The sequence below is a fragment of the Carcharhinus amblyrhynchos genome, chromosome 3 (assembly GCF_965287045.1).
Source record: "Carcharhinus amblyrhynchos chromosome 3, sCarAmb.v2.hapA, whole genome shotgun sequence".
NCBI classification, from domain to species: domain Eukaryota; kingdom Metazoa; phylum Chordata; class Chondrichthyes; order Carcharhiniformes; family Carcharhinidae; genus Carcharhinus; species Carcharhinus amblyrhynchos.
This window is the reverse complement of record NC_137326.1, coordinates 107,385,554-107,407,611: the sequence shown is the minus strand read 5'-3', so window position 1 is coordinate 107,407,611 and position 22,058 is coordinate 107,385,554. Positions and strand designations below refer to the sequence as shown.

The following is a 22,058-nucleotide window of genomic DNA, read 5'->3' as shown; positions in this document are numbered from 1 at the left end:
CTCCTCACATTTCCATTAAATACTCAAATCCCCAACATGCCACCAAAACGTTGCTCTTCTCAAAGTTAGAAGGATTGAGAGAATGTTTTTTCAGTTTGGAACTATTCCCGAGATCAGCTGAAACCTTCAAGCACAAATTTAAAGGCTTATGCTAATAAGGGAGGCGTGGACAGGAAGTAACGCTTTCAATAAAGTAATTCCAGTGCTTTCAAGTTATGCAAGTGCTTATTTGAAGTCATCTCATACTGTGCTGGACAAAAAAAAAACCCAAGCGGCCGCATGAAACAGGATTGCAGTTATTTCTAATGGAGGAAAATGCTCTGAAAGATCACCATGGCTTGCTTAATCCAGGAGAGGAAGGGGAACAGGTAAGTATATTTTTGAAGGGCATGCAGTTTAATTTTGAAGTAACATACACGGCCGCAAGTTTTCAGTAACTATTAGTTTGCTGCATGATGGAACAATCTTATTACAATTGCATACAATCCTCTTAAAGGTTGCTGTGGAAACTTAAATATTTTGTTTAGAATTGATTCTCAAGCTGTTGAAGCTTATTTGTCACCTGAGTTGAAGGGTAAATACAAATGCTGTAGTTCTAAATTTGAAGGAACAGATGAAATCTAAAAGCATTCTCTGCTGTGTGAGACCACAGAATTTCACTTGAAATATCATTTTTCAAATCAGAAAATATTTCCTCCTTGACTCGGGCAGGAAGATTAAAACGAAATTGGTGCAAAAAGTGAAAAGAAATAACTAAAGAGAACATGAGAAATAAAAATACAGAGGCTGCCAATTGGCTCATAGTGTCCTTTGATACCAAACTATACAGTCCATGAAGTTCCCAGCTCAGTGTGTGGATTTTTAGTAGAGGTGATCCAAAACAGTGGTTAATGCTATAATTTTCTTCAACATTCCTAGAGCTGAGGAATTTTTTTATTGAATGCCTACAGTGCAAAAGGAGGCCACTTGGCCCATCAAGTCTGCATCCACACCCCCCCATTCCTGTAACCCCACACATTTACCCAGCTAATCCCCCGAACCTACGCATCTTGGCACACTAGGGGGCAATTAAGCATGGCCAATCCACCCAACCTGCACACCTTTGGACTGTGGGAGGAAACCAGAGCACCCGGAAAAAACCTACGCAGACATAGGGAGAACATGCAGACCCCACATAGACAGTCACCCAGGCCGGAATCGAACCCAGGTCCCTAGCACTGAGGCAGCAGTGCTAACCCCTATGCCACCTTGCTGTTTCTTTAGATCTGCACAGTTAGTCTTTTGAAAAGTTCATTCATGCAGATGTAGGATAAGGATGATAATATATTTGATCAGGCTTCACTGTGGTATTCCTCGAACTGCTTTCTTATTGTCATATAGCCTTCAATTATCAAAGTCCCCACATGAAAATCAGCCACTTGGCTGAGATACTGATTGCCTGCCAGAACCTATGAAAGCATATGTTATCTTCAAGAACAAAAATTAGGAGTGCAGGGAAAATCAAAGAAGAACAAAAAGAGATTATATTTTCATTAAAATGTTTAGAAATCATTTCTGTATTCACATCTACCTAACAAGTACCGGAATACTATATCCATTCACCATAGCATCCTTAGACAGGTATGTCCATTTGGCTTTACTCACATTTGTTCTACTCCAACAGTACAATTTAATTATAAGCATTTCTACTATTTCAAGGGCATACAGTTTAAGGATGTGGAAGGGAGAAAAAAACTTTTTTTCTCTATTGGGGCACAGCCTCAAGATAAAGGGGGGCGCTGTTTAGAACGGAGTTGAGGAGGAACTTCTTCACTCAAAGGGTGGTGAATCTCTGGAATTCTCTGCCCGTTGAAGTGGTGGAGGTTGCCTTGCTAAATATTTTTAAGACGTGGGTTGATGGGTTTTTGATAAGCGAGGGGATTAAGGGTTATGGGGAGAGGGCGGGAATGTGGAACTGAGCCATGACAGATCAGCCATGATCCTATTGAATGGCGGGGCAGGCTCGAAGGGCTGGATGGCCTACTCCTGCTCCTATTTCTTATGTTCTTATGTTCTAAATTGTGTACATTGAAACAATAGTGCAAAATCAATACATTGTTAACAAACATTAGCAACGGTTTCCTGTTGCAAAGGTAATATTTAAGAGAAATTATCTAAACTCAACTTTGACAAACACCAGCCAAAAATAAATTATACACAGGTATTGCAAACATAAATCATTCATAACACGTGAAGACCATTTAATGCATCTTTATCTGTTCTGCATCAAGGCGTGCTTTTCCCATGAAACTTTAGTCCGTTTTAAATTTTATTAATGTTCCTAATGCAAGGATCATATATTTTGAACTGATGTCATATAAATTAATAAAGTAAATAAAACATACCTATAGATAGTTGAATGTTACCTTGCAGTAAGCAATAATGATGACAATACCTCCAAGTTCTGCTGGATAGTTTGAGTGAGCTCTGAGGCTTGTTTTTCAGAACTTCTTTGAATATCGTAAAAAGAACAAAATTGTCATTTTAAGTTAAAGTATTAAAATTTGTGGCAGCTCCAATTTGGAGGTATTTACACAGTAGTTAATACTCAGATGCTTCAATATCTAAAGAAATAATTCAGCATTTTCAATAAGATGGGGGACCAGTATCAGGCATGAACGCATTCCAGCTAACTTTGTTGGCAGTATTCCCACTGTGGGACCAGAAGATTGAGGTGCTTGAGTAACTAATCTAGGCTGGCATCCCAGTACAAAAAAAAGGACGTTGGATCATTGTCAGGTGATGAATATTGATTTTATATCAATTGGGAGTTAATCAATTGAGATACATCTGTGCCCACATGTATAAAAGCAAGCTGAAAACTTGATTATTGTTGCACAATATGTTGTGGATGTCTCTGTAAAGGAAAGTTTGTAGGTGAAGATATGTGTCAGAACCCAACCTTTCTTCCCCACTCTTTGATTGATAATGTCAGGGGTTTCTCTCTGATTTATGATGGTAAATATATTAATTCTGTGTCAGTACTGAACCATTTACATGCCGATTGAAAATAACTCAGGGTGACAGTCTTTCTTGTGTTTAAACATAAAGGGGGTTAGTTTTTATTGAGCTAAAACCCACCCAAGAAAACATATGAAGATATTTTAAAAAGTAAATTCTCGACCTGACCTTTGTAACACACAGACACATGAAATTACAAGTTATATAGTAGACGAGATTAACACTTGACCAAATTAAGATTCAATGAAGAAAGACAAAAAGATAGAAATTCCATAGTTTATGACTCCTTTGCAAATGTTCATGGCTGAGGCAGATTTTTCACAGTGCTCTTGAAATTCTGGTGGGATTGAAGCCAACATGAGCTGAAATTTCTCTAGACCCTCTCTTTTAAATTGTAATCCATCTTTTCCAAAATTTGATGCCATTCTACCTGACGTTTCTTTCAATTGAAATTCTCTATCTCTGGTGGATTCCAAAATGTATCCAAGATAGTGCTCTGAACTTGAGAAGAGAGAGAGAGATTGCAGACTCCCTTTCAAACTGCCAAAAGCAACCAGGGTGTTGTTATAAAAGACATATTAAAATGGTGATCCTTGTCACATGCCCTCTTTCAATGATTTGATTTGATTTATTATTATCACATGTATTAGTGTACAATGAAAAGCATTGTTCTTGTGTGCTATACAGACAAAGCATACCGTAGATAGAGAAGGAAAGGAGTGAATGTAGAATATAGTGTTACAATCATAGTCAATGATGCATGTGCCACAGAAGGTAATTGATTAACTCTTGTCTGGACAGACTTTACTATTATGTTACTGCCTAGGTGATTAGAACAAAGAACAGTACAGCACAGGAACAGGTCAAGTCTGTGCCAGCACAGACTCTCTAATATAATATTTTCTTGCCTCTATGTGGTCCCTATCTCTCCATTCACTGCCTATTGTGTATTTAACCAGATGCCTCTTGAATGTTGTTGTAGAATCTGCCTCCACCACCTTCACCAAGACCGTGTTCCAGGCATTCACCAGCCTGTGTGTGGAAAAACACACATCTCTTTTAAACTCTACCCTCTCACTTTCAACCTATACCCCTGAGTAATTGACCCTTCGACCCTGGGAAAAAGCTCTGACTATCCACTCTATCTAAACCTGTCATAATCTTATAAATCTCTATCAGGTACCTCCTTATCCTTCAAGTTTGTTCAACCTTTCTTCATGGTCCATATCTTCCAAACCAGGCATCATCCTGGTAAATCTCTTCTGCACTCTTTGCAACGTATCAACTTCATTCTAGTAGTGTGGCAACTAGAATTATACATAATACTCCAAATGCGCCTAACCAAAGTCTTATACAGCAGCAACATACTTTTCCAATTCCTATACACAATGCCCCAACTGATAAAGGTCAGTATGCCATATGCCTTCTTGACCACCTTGTCTATTTTGGTGCCACCTTCAGGGAACTGTGGATGTGCATGCCTAGATCCCTCTGTATGCTAATATTTCTAAGGGCTCTGCCGTTCACTGTATACTTTCCTTTTGCAGTATACCTTCCAAGTTACATCACCTCACATTTGTCTGGGTTAAATTCCATCTGCCATCTTTCGGTCCAGATCTCCCGCTGATTAATTTGTTTAATGTCCTAGCCTTTCTTCTCTGTGATGAACTAGGAAGAACTCGTGATCACCTTCTATATTACCATTGTCCTTGCAGACATATTTCTGCCTGAAAGGATAGCTTTATAGAAATACAATTGGTGAGAGCCAGTTATAAGGCCCACTACACCTTCAATATCATTCTTGACATCGGCAGGTGTGGGGTTCTACAGAAGGTTTGCCTTGGCATGTCTTAGTTGTCATTCATATTGGAACCTTCTAAAAATCAATCAAGTTGTAATTCGAGATTTGTTAAATGACCTGCAATGGCCATTTTACATCAATGGGCAGGATTTACTGGCTCTTTGTGCCAGTGGCACCTTCGGCCCTGCTGAAGGCAAACCCCCTCCCAACCCCCCACGACAGTTTGCCTGGTGGCCTGGCCAGCAAGCAATGCAAATGTCTATTGACTTTGGCGGGACCAGAAGATCTCATCAGCAACCAATGGTGAGCTGCCTCCATCACTGGAAAACCCGCCACATGACAAGAGTGGGCAGGGAGGGTTTGGGGGGACAATTGTCCCAGTCAGTGCCTTTGCTTGCTGCAAATGTTGACTAACTGCTGAAATTAAAGATTAAAATTACACATACAAATCTCACATCCCATTACAATATATCATCATTCAGTTCCAGTCTAGTCACTGCCTGCCCTGCTTAGTTCTAACAGAAAAGCTGAAAGTTTAGCTCTGCATGGAATAAATATAAAATGATACAGGTTGGAGGTCATATACTGTTGCCCTAGTTACTCAACCGTGAGGGGTAAAAATGCTTTACAACTCTCAATTTCATTTTGCAGTCACTTTGTAATTGGTTGCCTTTTAATTTTTAAATTACTCTCTCATCATAGCAAAACTTTACAGGTGAAGAGCAATGGGCTTCCTAATTGGCAGCATTATTAAGATGGTAATGTAAAGGATATGTTGAATAATGCATTCCTGTTATTGATTAACATCTGAATGCAGTATGGACTTGATTTTGCTGGGGTAAAATCCTGAAAGTGGTTGGAAATCTGTCTGAACAGCATCTCATTGCATTTCCACTCAAGAGTAAGGTCCAGGCAGAATGTCACAGGATATTGTGCGATAGGACTGAGTGAATTTAGGACAAATTGTTAAACTAATATTGTAATATTGTTCTTAAGAAAGATGAAGTTTTATTCTGAATGTCCAAGCAATGAAAGATTGTCTTTAGGGTCTGACAGGATTTTGGCACAAGCTTTTGTGGTTCCAGGTCAAAGTATGCTGCAATTTTTAATTTTGAATGAAGGTATTTGCTTGCTTTCTAACAGAGATTCAGGATATTGTCTTCATCTCACAAATCGATCACATGTTATGTAATGACAACACAGCTAGGTTTATTTATCATTTTATGTTAATCCTTTGAACTATTAAACATCATGCAAGCTGTGTTTACTGGAAGTGAGATATCTGCTTGGCCCATTTGCATTTTGTTTGCAAAAGGTATTTGCAGTCATTAAAAGAAAGGACTTTCAAACCATTGTGCACTCCAGAGAGGTCAATGTTTATGCAATGCCAATGCCAATCATACCCCCGAACATATGTTTTAAGTGGACATTGGACATCCAAAGGCATCATTCTTGAACATAAGATTGTTTTCCTCGGGCATTTTCCAGATCAAAAATCAACAGTACCAAAGCAGATTAACAGGTCATTCACCTCATGCTGCATGTGGAATCTTATTCTGCAAAGAATGCCTGCTGCATTTTCCTCCATGACAAGTAAAGTAAGTCCTCACTTAAAATCACCCTACAGAAGATCACTTTGACATGATCGATACTTTATGGCCTGTTTCTCTGATATACATTGCTATTTTTGATTTTACATCATCTGTAGCCTGACCCTACACCCGCAGCGTGCTGCCTCTGGGCCAAAGGCCACCATGTTCTGATGCCAGAGCCATCACCACTATCACCAGAGGCCAAGCAAGTGGGAAGATAGCAAGACCCGAGATCTGGGAGCAGGAGAACAGAGTGAGAAGTCTCACAACACCAGGTTAAAGTCCAACAGGTTTATTTGGTAGCAAGCGCCACTAGCTTTCGGAGCGCTGGCTGTTCCTATGTGAGGTGAATGGGAGTTTTTTCGCAAACAGGGCATATAAAGACACAAACTCAATTTACAGAATAATGATTGGAATGCGAATCTTTACAGGTAATCAAGTCTTAAAGTCACTTTGTGACAAATCAAGTCACAGTGTGAGTGCAGAGAGCATTAAGCACAGGTTAAAGAGATGTGTATTATCTCCAGACAGAACAGTTAGTGAGATTTTACAAGTCCAGGCGAGTCGTGGTGGTTACAGATAGTACAACATGAACCCAGGATCCCAGTTGAGGCTGTCCTCAAATGTGTGGAACTTAGCTGTCAATCTCTGCTCAGCAACCCTGCACAGTCTTGTGTCATGAAAGCTGCCTTGGAGAAAGCTTACCCGAAGATCAGAGGCCGAATGCCCGTGACCGCTGAAGTGTTCCCCAACAGGAAGTGAACAGTCTTGCCTGGGGATTGTCGAGTGGAGTTCATTCATCCATTGTCATAGCGACTGCACGGTCTCCCCAATGTACAATGCCTCGGGACATCCTTTCCAGCAGCGTATCAGGTAGACAACGTTGGCTGAGTTGCAAGAGTATGTACCTTGTACCTCATCGATCGACAGTTCCAATGCGCCACAGCAAGAAACCGCTCCCACCTCCTCAGAAGACAAACATGGGACACGGTCGATAGAGTACCCTTTGTCGTCCAGTACTTCCCTGAAGCGGAGAAACTATGACATCTCCTTTGGAGCCTTCAACATATCATTGATGAAGACGAACATCTTGCTGAGGCAATCCCCACACCCCCACTTCTTGCCTTCAAACAACCGTACAACCTCAAACAGATCATTGTTCGCAGCAAACTACCCAGCTTTCAGGAGAACAGTGACCACAACACCAGACAACCCTGCCACAGCAATCACTGCAAGACATGCCAGATCATCGACACGAATGCCATCATCTCATGTAAGAATACCATCCACCAGGTACACGATACATACTCTTGCAACTCGGCCAACATTGTCCACTTGATATGCTGCAGGAAAGGATGTCCCAAGGCATGGTACATTGGAGAGACCATGCAGACGCTATGACAATGGATGAATGAACACCACTTGACAATCACCAGGCAAGATTGTTCTCTTCCTATTGGGGAATACTTTAGCGGTCACGGGCATTCAGCCTCTGATCTTTGGGTAACCGTTCTCCAAGGCGGCCTTCACGACACACGACAGCGCAAAGTCGCTGAGCAGAGAATGATAGCCAAGTTCTGCACACATGAGGACGGCCTCAACCGGGATCTTGGGTTCATGTCACGCTATCTTAACCCGTACGATTTGCCTGGATTTGCAAAATCTTACTAACTGTCCTGTCTGGAGACAATATACATCTCTTTAACCTGTGCTTAATGCTCTCTCCACTCACATTGTCTGTACTTGATTAGCTGTAAAGATTCACATTCCAATCATTATTCTGTACATTGAGTTTGTGTCTTTATATGCCCTGTTTGTGAACAGAACTCCCACTTACCTGACGAAGGAGCAGCGCTCCGAAAGCTAGTGGTGTTGGACTTTAACCTGGTGTTGTGAGACTTCTTACAGTGTTTATCCCAGTCCAACGCTGATATCTTCACAGAAGGAGAACAGGGCAGAGTTGGGAAGCTGCAAATCGCCAATTGGGTGGTGAAGCATGGGTAATCTGGGATGGGGATGAAAGCAGGTGGGGGAAGGGGCAAGGGACCGGGGCCCTACCTTCACACCACATCCCACCAACCTCATCTTCAAAAACACAAGAAAGAGAGAGACAGAGTGGGAAACAAGAGAGAGAGAGAGAAACAGTATATATTAGGAGAGAGAATGTATGGGAAAGAAGAGAAAATGAGAAACAAAGTGGGAGAAGAGAGAGAGCCCAAAGAGACAAAAAATGGGAAAGGAGGGAAAGTGTGAAAGAGTGGGAAATGAGAGAGAGTGTGAGAGAGAGTGAGAAAAGGTGACAGAGAGTTTGTGGGAAAGGGGAGAGAAAGAGTGAGAAAGGAGACAGTGTGGTAAAGGAGAAAGTGTGAGAGAAACACTGTGCCGATTGTCCTTTTAAGGATCCATCTGCAGGGTTAAGGTCACATGAATTGGGAACAAATTGGGAAGCAGGGTAGGGTCCCAGAACCTTCTTGGAAGCTGACCGGCAGCCAAAAGGCTGAAAGCTTCTGTATTACAGTAAATGAACATTGCAGTTATTATCAACCTAACTTGTGAACATTGGTGACAAAGATAAAAGAAAAAAAGCAGTCCCATGATTATTGAAACTCAGTTCAAGTTGAGAAACAGAAGAGTGTTTGTAGATTTGCCCCTACTGGACAGATAGATCCTTCTGATGCCTCTGTGGAGGATTGGACACAATGCATTGAACATTTGAGCTACTATTTTCAAGCCAATGAAATAGAAGAGAATGGATAGAGAAAGGAAATTCTCCAGAGCATGTTTGGGACCCAGGTCTACAATTTAATATAGCACCTCACCTCCCCAAGCGCCCCAACTCCAAGTCATTCATCTGGCTAGTTGAATTGGGGAGAACACAATACCACTCGAATCCATCTGTAATATTGCAGCAATTTAAGTTTAACTCTGCCAGGTGAGCCCCTGGGGAAATTATTGCAACTTATGTTATAAAGTTGAGACATATCTCAGAGAACTGCGACTTTGGAGACATTCTCAATGATAAGCTGCAGGATTGATCAGTTTGCAGGGTAAATAATGAGAAGAGGCAGAGATAAATTTTAAGAAGGCACTGGAGATAGCATTGGTCATGATGTGGAGATGCCGGTGTTGGACTGGGGTAAACACAGTAAAAAGTCTGACAACACCAGGTTTAAGTCCAACCGATTTATTTGGTAGTAAACTCACTAGCTTTTGAGGTTTCCCTCTTCTTCAGGTGAATGGAGAGTTCTGGCCTCCGACAGAACATATAAAGCACAGACAGTTTAGAGATTACTGATTAGAATGCGAATCTTTACACCTAACCTGCTGCTCAAGTCCTAAAGTGGCCGACAATGTGAGTGGAAGGAGCACTGATCACAGGCTAAAGAGATGTGTATTGTCTCCAGACAGTACAGTAAGTGAGGTTTTGCAAACCCAGGCAAGTCATGGGGGTTACAGATAGTGCAACATGAACCCAAGATCCCTGTTGAGACCGTCCTCATGTGTGTGGAACTTGGCTATCAGTCTCTGCTCAGCGACTCTGCGTTGTCGTGTGTCGTGAAGGCCGCCTTGGAGAATGCTTACCCGAAGGTCAGAGGCTGAATGCCCGTGACCACTGAAGTGTTCGCCAACAGGAAGGGAACAGTCTTGCCTGGTGATTGTCGAGCGATGTTCATTCATCCGTTGTCGTGGCGTCTGCATGGTCTCCCCAATGTACCATGCTTCGGGACATCCTTTCTTGCAACGTATCAGGTAGACAATGTTGGCCGAGTTGCAAGAGTATTTACCGTGTACCTGGTGGATGGTATTCTCACGTGTGATGATGGTATCCATGTCGATGATCCGGCATGTCTTGCAGAGGTTGCTGTGGCAGGGTTGTGTGGTATTGTGGTCACTGTTCTCCTGAAGACTGGGTAGTTTGCTGCGAACAATGGTCTGTTGAGGTTGTGTGGTTGTCTGAAGGCAAGAAGTGGGGGTGTGGGGATAGCCCTGGCGAGATGTTCGTCTTCATCAATGATATGTTGAAGACTCCGGAGAAGATGTCGTAGCTTCTCCGCTCTGGGGAAGTACTGGACGACAAAGGGTACTCTGTCCACCGTGTCCCATGTTTGTCTATACTCTAGCTATGACTGTAACACTACATTCAGCACTCTCCTGTTTCCTTCTCTATGAACGGTATGCTTTGTCATATACCGTACAAGAAACAGTACTTTTCACTGTATACTAATACATGTGACAATAATAAATCAAATCAGGTAATTTTAAAATATCTTTTTCAAAGTGTATCTGATTTTTAATAATTTTACTAACTAAATGATGCAGCAACTTTTCTTTTGCAATATGACACAATTGCAATTGAAGTACTTTTATTTTGGTGCATAATTAACCATTGCATGTCAGACGTAGGGGTACTTTTATTCAGCTAGTCCATGGGATGTGATATAACATTCATCATTTTAAACAGAAAGTAGCCCCATTTTAAGGAAATCTACTGGAGAATAGACTTGCCTATCATGAAAATATGATCACATCAATTCCTTAAGTATGGAATTTACAGGATGGAAAGTTTTGACTTCATTTATATCAAAGAATGTAAAAAAGGAGCCAGTTTTTCAGATTACAACTTGATTTCTGTGCAAAATGTAGGAAAAATGATGTCTTACTAAATATTAGAATCGGTTTTTAAATGACCAAATGGAACAAGTTTGAGTAAACTTAATAAAATGTGTTTAAATAAAATGCTCTGCTTAATTGAGACCTGAAATTAAACATATTTGGTGAGAGTTTTCTTACCTTGTTCGGTGTAAAATTGGGATCAGTTGGGCGCTCTGGGTACTAATTGGGGGATCTAACGGATGTCTGTGATCACTCACATACTTTGGGGCAAGCTGCCTTGAATACCATACTGCTGAGGACATTAGTGCTCCTACAGTGAATGAGGTTTGCAGAGTAGCTAGATTGTGACGTCAATCATACAAAGCTGTATTGATGTCAGGGTTACATTTTGATGTTCAATGTTTGAGCTAACACCCTCACTTAACCTCATACAGATGAACACATATTTGGCAGTGGAAATGACCTCCACAAGTACTATTTAAAGAAATGTGGGGCGATCTTACCAAAAAAAAAGCAGAATGAGCATGAAAATGGGAGAGAATTATGCTTTTTTTTGGAAGAGTAAAAAAATCGAATCTTACTTCACTCTGTGAAAAAAATAATGTAAGATGGGCGCAAGGCTGATCTCGTCAATGTCTGGTGCCTGTAAGATCGCGAGAAGTGAGAATTTGGGTGCCATCTTACCAACTGGGCCCAACCATCAGCTGGTGGGGCAAATAGTAAGATTGTGGCTATCATCAATTGTTTAAAGATTAGTTGATGATTGGTTTCTTCTGGCTGTTGCTTTGATTTGACAATTCTTTGTTGCTTTCCATGGTTCTTTAAAATTGCAAAGGTCTGGCAGGTTTTCACAAAGTATTTGATGACTTCAAGGCTACCTCGTAAACCAGGTAGATCCCAGGTTGACTCTGTTGGTAGCATTACTCTTGGAATACAGCATGACTTGGAGAATGTAGAGAGGCCACACAGAGCAGGGCAAGCTGCTAGAAGAGGTATCAAAGGAGCAGAAGGGCCCTTGGGTGCTAATATCTGCTTAGCACATGCAGGAAGCAATTCTCCTACCTCAAGCACACTATTGCAAATGTCTGCAATATCTGGGCTTCAGTAATGTTGTCCTTAGAAACTCCAGTTCATTGACATGAATGGCAACAGTCTAGGCCAGCAGGCTGGCAGGTGTGAGAGAATGAATGCTGCTTTCCTGAGTAACCATAGCACCATGATCCTTAGAGCCATTTCCACAGCCCTGGGGCGTCAACTCAGCAATCTAAGGGTGGGATTTTACAGCCTCGCTCAGCACAAAACTGTAAAATCCCACATGAGGTCAATGGACATTTTCATTGTCCACCCCCAGCCGTTTCAATTCTGTGGCGGGTGAGGTGGCAAAATTCCGGCCTAAATCTTTTTACTTATTCATGGGATCTGGACATCCCATTAATTACCATCCCTAATTGCTTTTGAGAAGCTCATCTATTGAGGAGAGACTGCTGGACTACCGTGAATGTCTGCAAATTCCTTTGCACATTATTGCCACCATGACTATGGATTACAATCTAAGCATGCGAGTTAGTAAGCTGACCTTATATGGTAGCAGTTTGAGTCCACCCCAACACACAGAATTCTTCTGGAAGCTGATTATGCTGCAGTGGGGGAAGCTGAGACATTGGCCATCAGACAGTATCATGCTTGTGTCCACAAGAGTTCTGATGGAGCTGGCTACAACTTCCATGCTGGAAAGAATGGGCTGCAGGCTTTGTTGAACCCTGTATTGAGTTGAACTTAGTCTCCTCTTTCTATGACATTGAATAGAAAGGCTTCCTAATACTCCAGGAATTCTGTTGTTCATACCCATCAGTCTTGTTTTGTGGGTTGTTCCATTAAAATGTGCACCTGAGTCTTCTGCAGCAGGGTTCATGCGCTAACCTTTTCCCTTGCTCTGATTTCAGGTTACCCATGATTGGTGTCTTGTCTCTGTTCCTACCTCTAAATTCCACACAGTTTCAGTGCCTGAACTGGTGGCTGCGAGCATGAGAGCAAATGACAGTGAGGTTTCATCATCACTGTCTTGTGTATCTGAAAGGCTAAAGGCACAAGGAGAAGAATAGGGTGTGGGGAATGTAAAGGGTGCTGTGCTTACACCTTGTGAATCAGTAGAAAGTGTGGGATGAGGAGGAAGTGTGATAATAAATAGGAGCTGCAGGTCATGCAGCCTGAGCTTGCAAAACTATTTAATAAGATCATGGGTGAGTTTTGACCTCAATTTCAATTACCTGCTTGATTTTCATACACTTTGGCCCCTTTACAGACCAAAAAGGTTGTATTCCTGGGTTATTAGTTCATATTCTCACTACTTTTGGTTAAGGAGGGCTATCTGAATTTCTACATGATTTCTTGGCAATTACCTCATATTATTAACCTCTTGATTTGTTCTTCCCATGAGTGAAAACACTCATCATTTAGTCTACTGTATCAAAGCTTTCATCATTTTGTAAACCTTTGTAGGTTGTAACTGAACCTTGTGTTCTCAAGTAAAAGAGATTCAGCCTGGTTATCTTTCCCTGATAGGTATAATGGCCTGAATTTTCACACTTGAGATAAGTAGCATGAGCTGGTAAAATTGCTACCTACACCTCAGGAGTAAGTGGCACAGGAGGCATGATCTTCATTGCTGGGAGGGGGAGGGAGAATGGGTGCAGGCTGCATACAGGCTGGGAAGACAACTCCTAGGTGGCCACAGGGACTGTCGGGTGCCAAAGTATGTTGTGGACTTTGTCCCAGTTAAAACAAAAATACGAAGGTCCCGCAGCACGTATCAGTCACACCCCTCCCAATACCATAATGCTCCCCATGCGCTATCCACATGCTTCTCCACATACCCACATAACCCTTCAATCCCTTTAGTCCGAGCTATGGCTCTCCCATGCCCATTCAGGTTCTCCATACTGTATAGAAGCAATGAACTTTACGATGACAGTAAAAGAGAAACTTCAATAAAACAATCATTCATCACTTTCCATTTACTTAATTTTTTTACTACAAGCCAATAAAAGTGTCAATCATCCAGAGCCTTTAAAGTATCAATAGTAGAACCAGCAAGCACTTGAAACCTCTTAATCTTGTATAAATAGATATTGTGCATATGACAGAAAATACCAAAGAGCTGGAATTGTCAATCAAGTGATGTTTTCCCCAGGGCTCAGTTGTTTCAACAGATTGATGAAATCCTAAGCTCTCAGCCAAGGATACATGATGAAGATGTCACTTTAGAATTCACTGGTTCAAAAAATGTACAGTGGATGAATGGACATGGAAGTGCTGTAGCTTGACAAGGAGATACTTTCTGCTCCAGGAATTCTGCTGTTCAAACCCATCAGTCTTGATCTTTAGGTTGTCCCATTAAAGTACGCACCTGAGTTTTCTACAGCAGAACTCATGTGCTAGCCTTTTCCCTTGCTCTGATTTCAGGTTAACCGTGATTGGTATCTTGTCTCTGTTCCTACCTCTAAATTCCACACAGTTTCACTGCCTGAACTGGTAGCTGTGAGCATGAGGTTTTAACATCACTGTCTTGTGTATCTGAAAGGCTAAAGGCACAAGGAGAAGGATAGGGCGTGGGGAAAGTAAAGAATGCTGTGCTTACACCTTCTGCAGCTTGTGAATCAGCAGAGAGTGTGGGATGAGGAGGAAGTTCTCTTCCTTCATCACCAGCACCTCAAAACATCAATCGACTTTGTTCATTTTTGTGCTTATTAAACTATTATGGAAGGTTTGTCCCTAATCTAACGGCTTTTACACAATTTATTGTGTCAAAACAGGAGATGGAAATGGCTGGATCAGTGTGAGAAAGTCTTCATATAAGCTAAGAGATATTACCAAAGTCAGAAGTCCTAATACACTTTGATCTGAATTTACTTTTGCCATTGGGATGTGACACATCATTATCAGTGGTGGAGATAGTTGTGTCTCACATAATATCCAATGGTGAATAGAATCCAAAAGCTTTTGCATCAAGATCCTTGAATAAAGTAGAATTGAACTATGCATGGAAAGAAGCTCTCAAACATTTTCAGAATCCAATGTTTCTATAAATATCTGTACGGAAGGGAATTTACTTTATTAATGGATCATCGATCACTGACAATGATATTTGGGCCTCAAACTAGGATTCCATCTCTGACAGTGAACCAAATGTAGAGATAGGCATTGTTGTTGCCAGCACACACATACATGATAAACTATCATCAATCAAATCTCCATGGGAACACTGATGGACTCTCCTGATACATTTATCCAACACATCATCAATAAATAGTTTGAGTGGAAACATTTTCTAATTCAAGCAAGTAGAGAACACTCCTATAACTCCAGAACAAGTTAAGAAGGAAACCAGAAATGACCCAGTACTGTCAGAAGTTATGGACATGTTACTTTCTGGCAAGACAGTGGGAGCAAACCCAGAGTTTAGTCTATATGTCACCTGAAAACTCAAATTATCTGTACAGCTGGTTGTCTCCTCTGGGAAATAAGGGTCATTATACCATCATTATTAAGGAAACATATACTAAGCCAATGATATGAAGGTCACCGTGGTGCAGTAGAGATGAAGGAGATAGCCAGAAGCTATTTTTGGTGGCAGGACTTGATACCAAAATTGAGGAGAAGGCAGAACTGTGTTTGTCTTGTGCAAAAGTTCTGAACCTGCTGCCACTAGTGCCATTACACCTTTGGGAATGATCAGAAGGGCCGTGGCAAAGTGTTCACATAGATTATGCTGAACTATTCTAAGGGTCTATGTTTCTCATTGTGGTCACACTCAAATGGCTTGAAGTTGCAATTATGACGACTGGGTTATTGGAGAGAACTGTAGAAAGATTGGGTGAGACTTTTGGAAAATACAATTATCCTGAACAGCTTGTGCGTGACAATAAGCACAGTTCATTTTGCAAGAATTCACAAGCTATTTAAAGGAGAACTGGATTCAACACACCTGATCTGTTCCTTATCATCCTGCCACAAATGGGCTGACAAAGTGGTTTGTTCAAATAATGAAACATTCATTGCAAGTAACTCGGGAGCAAGATTCATTGTCTAACTGATTGTCTCAGTTCTTGATGATTTATAGGAATCCTACACTTCCAACAACTCAAAGTTCTCGAGAATTGCTCATGATAAAATGGCAGTTTAAGCCGCCCAAGACAAGAGAAATTGTTAAAAAGAAACAGCAAGGTCAGGTTATACAAATGAGAACCGGGTTTTTTCATGAAGACCAAGGAGTATTGGCAAGGAACTATACTGCCAGTGAGAAATGGATACCTACCATTGCCTTGGCACAGACAGGACCAATTCCTACATCATACAAACTCAGGACAATGTAATGTGGAGAAGACATGCAGACCAACTTCTGACAACCAGAAGCAGTTTGTCAGAGACAGAATCAGCAACAAGCTGCATCAAGTGAAGACCTGGGCATACACAAGGACCCGACAATACCCCAAACAAGTGGAGTATTTGAAAACACTTCAACACCAACTTAACCACCCAACACTATGTCGACTCTGGTGAAGACAGCCACAGATGAAGTCCAAACTAAACTATAAACACTAGAGATTGCAGTCAACACGAAATTGCAGACACCCGAGGTTCACCTACAACCACTCAAAAATCGACATCCTCTGAAATGTCCAAACTACTGACTGTTGTGTTTATTAATTGCTACTTGCAACCAACCCAAAAAAACCAGTCCCATACGCTCCTGTTTTATCGTTCAAGAATTTGTTTTCTAAAATTCCACCCCTTGCCTTTTAGCCCTGTAACATGGCTTCCTAGTTCCCACATTCCCAGTTTAAATCTACCCCAACAACACTAGCAAATCATTTCACAAGGACATTGTTCCTGATTCTGTTCAGGTGCAATCTGACAGGTTTGTGCAAGTCCCATCTGTCCCAGAACTGGTCTCAATGTTCCATGAATCCAAAGTTCTGCCTTCCACATCATCTCTGCAGCCACACTTTAATTTGCTGCCTCCATCTATTCCAGAGGTTACTACCTCTGATGTCCTGCTTACTTTAAAATTAGGGATCACCCTTTTAGGACAGAGATGAGAAGAAGTTTTCTCTCTCTTAGCGTGGTGTGACTTCGGAACTGTCTGCCTCAGAGATGGAATCAATGAACATGTTTAAGGCTGAGATAGAAAGGTTTTTGTTAGGCAAGGGAATCAGATCGTGAGTAAATAGAAATGTGGAATTAGAAACACAAACAGATCAGCTGTGGCAGCGTGCCACTTTAAGGGGCAAGCTCCTGGAGGGTCATGTGACCTGTTCAGCCAATTGGGCTACAGCGTACAAATACTGGAGCTGATGGGTTTTCCTTGCCAGTTATGAGTCTGGAGTTGGGGATTATGGTGGCCTTCATAACATTCTACGTACATAGTTACTGTCGTCACTTGAGACAGTTCAATGTGGCAAATAACAAACTAATGGATTTACTGATTGGGAAGAGCTATCTAAAGGAAAGAGTTTAGCGAGCATAACTAGATAGGTCTACTCCTAACTATAACTTGACTCCAGTTGCAGCCCTGGGGATGCACGCCCTCTCCCCCAGTCAGCTCAGGTTGACATGCTCGCACTCCATTGGATGCAATCCAGTCACATGGCCCAGGAAGGATTGCCATTAAAGGGACCAAGCTTCCACAGTTACTTACCTTAATAAACTGTCCATTTGTTAAGCTCTTGGTGGTCATTCGTCTTTACAAGGTATAACATCAGCCATGATCTTGATGAATGGTGGCGCATGCTTAAAAGGCCCAGTGGCCTATTGTTGCTCCCATTTCATATGTCTGAATGTATTAGCTTTTTCTTTTCACCCAAACCTCTTGTTGCAGGACCTCATCCCTCTTTTCATCTATACTTTTCTGTAGATGTAGAACCACCATCACACCACCCTCCCCGACACCCCCAGAATTTGCTCTGCCACTGCTTAATAATGTCCTTGATCAAGGCATCTGGGATACAACATACCATCCTGGATTCAGCCACAGAAACACTTAGCTATTTTCCTAACTATCGAGTCCCCTATCACAATTGATTTCCTAATCTTGAGCTGGATTTTATGCCACCCAATCCTCCAGGGTGGGAAGTTGAAGTTGGGTGAGGGGGTGACCAGGTTAGGAGGCCATAAAATGCCATGGTTACTGTGCCTGCCATGCAACCGCCTGCCCCTGCATTGGCCACAATTTTCCCAGTGGTGGGAGAGGCTTGTGCCAAACATTCAGCCTGGCATTTTTCACTGTGCAGGCTACTGGTGAGCAAGTAGGTGCCTCCTTCGTGGCTCCCAGGTGCAAATGGAAGCCACATAAGGTGTCCTCTCCATTCCCCTCCTCTCTTAGCCTGATTATCCTAGACTTCCCAACCCCCCCACCCCCTCGCAATCCTCCCAACTTTGTTGAGGCCTCCCAAACTGTCAGTGATGAGGCCTTTGGTCAAAGCCTTGTCCAGGTTCCAGTACAGCACTCCATCCTTCAGACCTCACCACATTACTGGTAGTACCCACCGCTCCCAGCAGCCCTCTGGGTACTGGAGAGTGACTGGCCTCTAAGGAGGGACTTCCTCTTCCTGTGGGTCCCATAACAGGCTGATAAGTTGCTGAGGGAAGAGCCCTCGGCAAGATTTTATTTATATCACCAACCCCAATGCAAAATGCTTCTTCTTTCCGCAAACTCTGCCTGGCCTGTACACATTCCATCTTCCCCCAGAACTGGTCCCAGTGAATTTTTGAATCAGGTGGTACTTCAGGGTGTTCCACTAATGTATTTATAATGAAAAATCTTTCCGATCTGGATTTTCATCCTCCGACACTGACCAACTGCCACTTTCCATCTTAAACTGTCAAGCAATTGCACGGTGCTAATTCAAATGAGGCGCAGCAGTTAGAATGTGACAAGTATCTGGAATCTGGCATGGAGTTTAATCATCGAATCCCTACAGTGCAGAAGGAGGCCATTCGACCCATAGAGCCTGCACTAATCAACAATCCCACCCAAGCCTGATCCCTGTAACTCCATGTATTTACCCTTCTAATCCCCCTGACGCTAAGGGCCAATTTAGCACAGCCGATCCACCTAACCGGCACATCTTTGGACTGTGCGAGGAAACTGTAGCACCCAGAGAAAACCCATGCAGACATGAGGAGGACGTGCAAACTTCACACAGACAGTTACTCAAGGCCAGAATTGAACCCGGATCCCTGATGCTGAGAGATAGTGCTAACCACTGTGCTGCCGTGTCACCCCTATCTTGGCTGCTAAATTTCAATATTCAGTTCCTGCATTTCATCAAGAGATAACACTTACAGTTTGTGTGCTTCATAATTCAAAATCTCTGGAATAATGGGTAGCTCCTTAATTTAGCCAGCAAAGGGCTATTTTTAACCCTGAAGCTTTTTTAAATTGATGTAAATGAGCCCTTCTTGTCCTTTAACCTCAATCTTTAAAACTGTCCTCAATATTTTCTTTTTATTAGTAGCCTACAATGAATATAAGTCAAATTCTGTATTTATTACAAGGATTTCTGGGGTATTTTAGGGGAATCTTCCACTCTTCTGAGAAACATATCAATGGCCTTTGCTTATGGCTTGTCTTTTATACCATGTTATGGAGGTTGAGATTTTTAGAGAATTGCTTTAACTTGTGGTCACCTCTGGAATTTGTTCATGACGGTTTGATTTGGAAATATATACTTCTCAGCACTTAACAATGTGTAATCCTCCCTCAGGGATAAAATGCAAATTCTAGTTGACATCAGGTTTCTATTTATTTCTAGTAACTAAATTTGAGGAACAACCAAGCTTTAATACACTTTCATTTCAGCGGCAGAATCACATATTCCGCCTTATATATTTTAATGGTCCTATCAATATATATCTGCAAGATATCCAATTTACTACAGGTGAGCCATTAGTCTGCTTTGAAATTTACCTTATAATGCCATCTGATGCACAGTTTCTTCATCAATAATAAGTACTGATGGACTATTACTATTTCTGTGTTGTATAGGACATATTTGGTTATAAGTCCAGTCGCTGCCGCAGTGTCCTGTTTGTCATAGGGTCTGTTTTAACCTGTGGATTTCTGCTGCTTCTGTTTTACTGGCGACCCGAGTGGGATGTCTGGGCTAAGTGTATTCAATGCACACTACAAGAAGCTGACATCGTCCTGCTTAGAACAACGGTAAGTCTTATCCTTTCCTGTAACAGAATGGTTGGGATTGCAGAGACCCTCCTACACTTTACAATGGGTTGAGAAGAAGACACTTGCATCCATTGGATGCAAGTATCCTCACTGGACATTAGAGCTGGTTATCAGTATTCTGCTAGCTGTGGCTGTTTGGCATGATGCCCAAAACCCTACAAACATAAGTGGCAGGAATGTTTCCACCAAACCTGTGGTCACTGTAACACGAAAGATAAGGGATGAGCTATGGAACTGAGGGAGGCAAAAGGGATTAGTTTAATTTGGCGTCATGTTCGGCACAACACTGTGGGCCAAGGGGCCTGTTCCTATGCTGTATTGTTCCATGTTCTATGTAATAACAGGCTTGAAATTATATCCTACTAGCTTATTTTAGGCATTCTCTGAAGATGCATGAAGCATCAGCTGGTTAACCATAAACTACTACATCAAGGAGGTGATACTCTATAAAAAGACAAGTATGCACTTCAGCCCTGACCACCAACAGTAACAAAGGCAACTATTGTTCCATAGGGTTCTGAAGTACCACAAGGTGTGGGACACATTGGCCTATTCGCAGACAAAGGTCAAAATTCTCCCTCTCGCACTTGCCACTGCATGGATAATTTGGCGCTTAGTCAAATCCCAGTGCCGGTGAGGTCGGAGAATTCCAGCTGCTGGCTAAACCAACTTGTTGGCAGCTATGCAGTCCCAGCAGGGCAGCAGTAGCCATTGCTGGGACAAGCAGGTCCTAGTGCTAAAGAGCCCGTTGAGGTGGTGGAGGCTGCCTCGCTAAATATATTTAAGACGTGGGTTGATAGGTTTTTGATAGGCAAGGGGATTAAAGGTTATGGGGAGAGGGCGGGAATGTGGAACTGAGCCACGACAGATCAGCCATGATCTTATTGAATGGCGGGGCAGGCTCGAAGGGCTAGATGGCCTACTCCTGCTCCTATTTCTTATGTTCTTATGTTCTTTTGTTCTAACCCAGATTGACAAGTAAGTCTCAGGTTAGATGTTGTAGTAAGGTAGGTAAATGAAGGCATGATGGCAAGAGGTTGAGTGGGAGGATGTGGGGGGGTGGTCAGGTTCGAGAAACTGGGGTGGGAAGGTTAAGAAGGTTGGGTGGGGTGGAGATGTCCTGGGTTGGGGGATGGATGTGGTTTCTCTGGTGGGTCAGCGCCCCAGAAGGACATAGCCCAGATGTAAAATACTGAAAATATTAGGATGAAGCCTGTAAGTGATTATAAGGGTCTCAGTTGGCCCAAAGGTAGGCAGGGCCATTCAATGCCACCCCCTGCCTCCTCAAACTACCTATTTTTTCAGGTCAGAGCAGGCATGTGGGTAGCAGGAAGGCCATGCGTATGATTTAATGTGCCCCATGGCTTCAAACCCAGCTGGTGATGGAGCATAAAATCCAGCCCATTAGCAATTTGATTCCAGCTCCATTGGTGAAATTTGAATTCAGTATTAGACATTTACAAAATGAGCACACACATTCGGTAAATATGTTTTTCCCTTCCTTTCTGTTCAGGATGAATTTAAAATCTGGACTAAGAAGAAGATAATGTGGATTCACTTATCTTTACTCAGGAAACCAACAAGAGATGAACTACAACACTCACTTTTCTCCAATGAGACATCATTGTTACACAGAATCATCATGGAACCTGATTTAAAAGTAAGAGCAATCTTTTAGAATCTGCTCTTGTGCATTTTAGAGGTTAAAACTATATCCACATCAACATGTTTGAAGCTCTTAATTTAGTTAAAACAGAGATAAAAAGTTTAAAGTTTATTTATTGGTCACAAGTAAGGCTTACATTAACAC

The 22,058-nt window shown here is 42.0% G+C and overlaps 1 protein-coding gene across 8 annotated transcripts in view; it reads left to right on the top strand.

Moving 5' to 3' along the window:
• The first annotated feature begins 225 nt into the window (after positions 1-225).
• Positions 226-22,058, top strand: part of LOC145340996 (putative cation-transporting ATPase 13A4) — an 85,333-nt gene continuing 63,500 nt past the window's right edge. For all 8 annotated transcript variants that reach the window (XM_080185645.1, XM_080185646.1, XM_080185644.1 and 5 more), the window contains exons 1-3: positions 226-368; positions 20,054-20,227; positions 21,762-21,908. In XM_080185645.1, the coding sequence (XP_080041771.1) occupies positions 306-368; positions 20,054-20,227; positions 21,762-21,908 (384 nt within the window). In that variant the 5' untranslated portion in view covers positions 226-305. The remainder of the gene's footprint in view (positions 369-20,053; positions 20,228-21,761; positions 21,909-22,058) is intronic.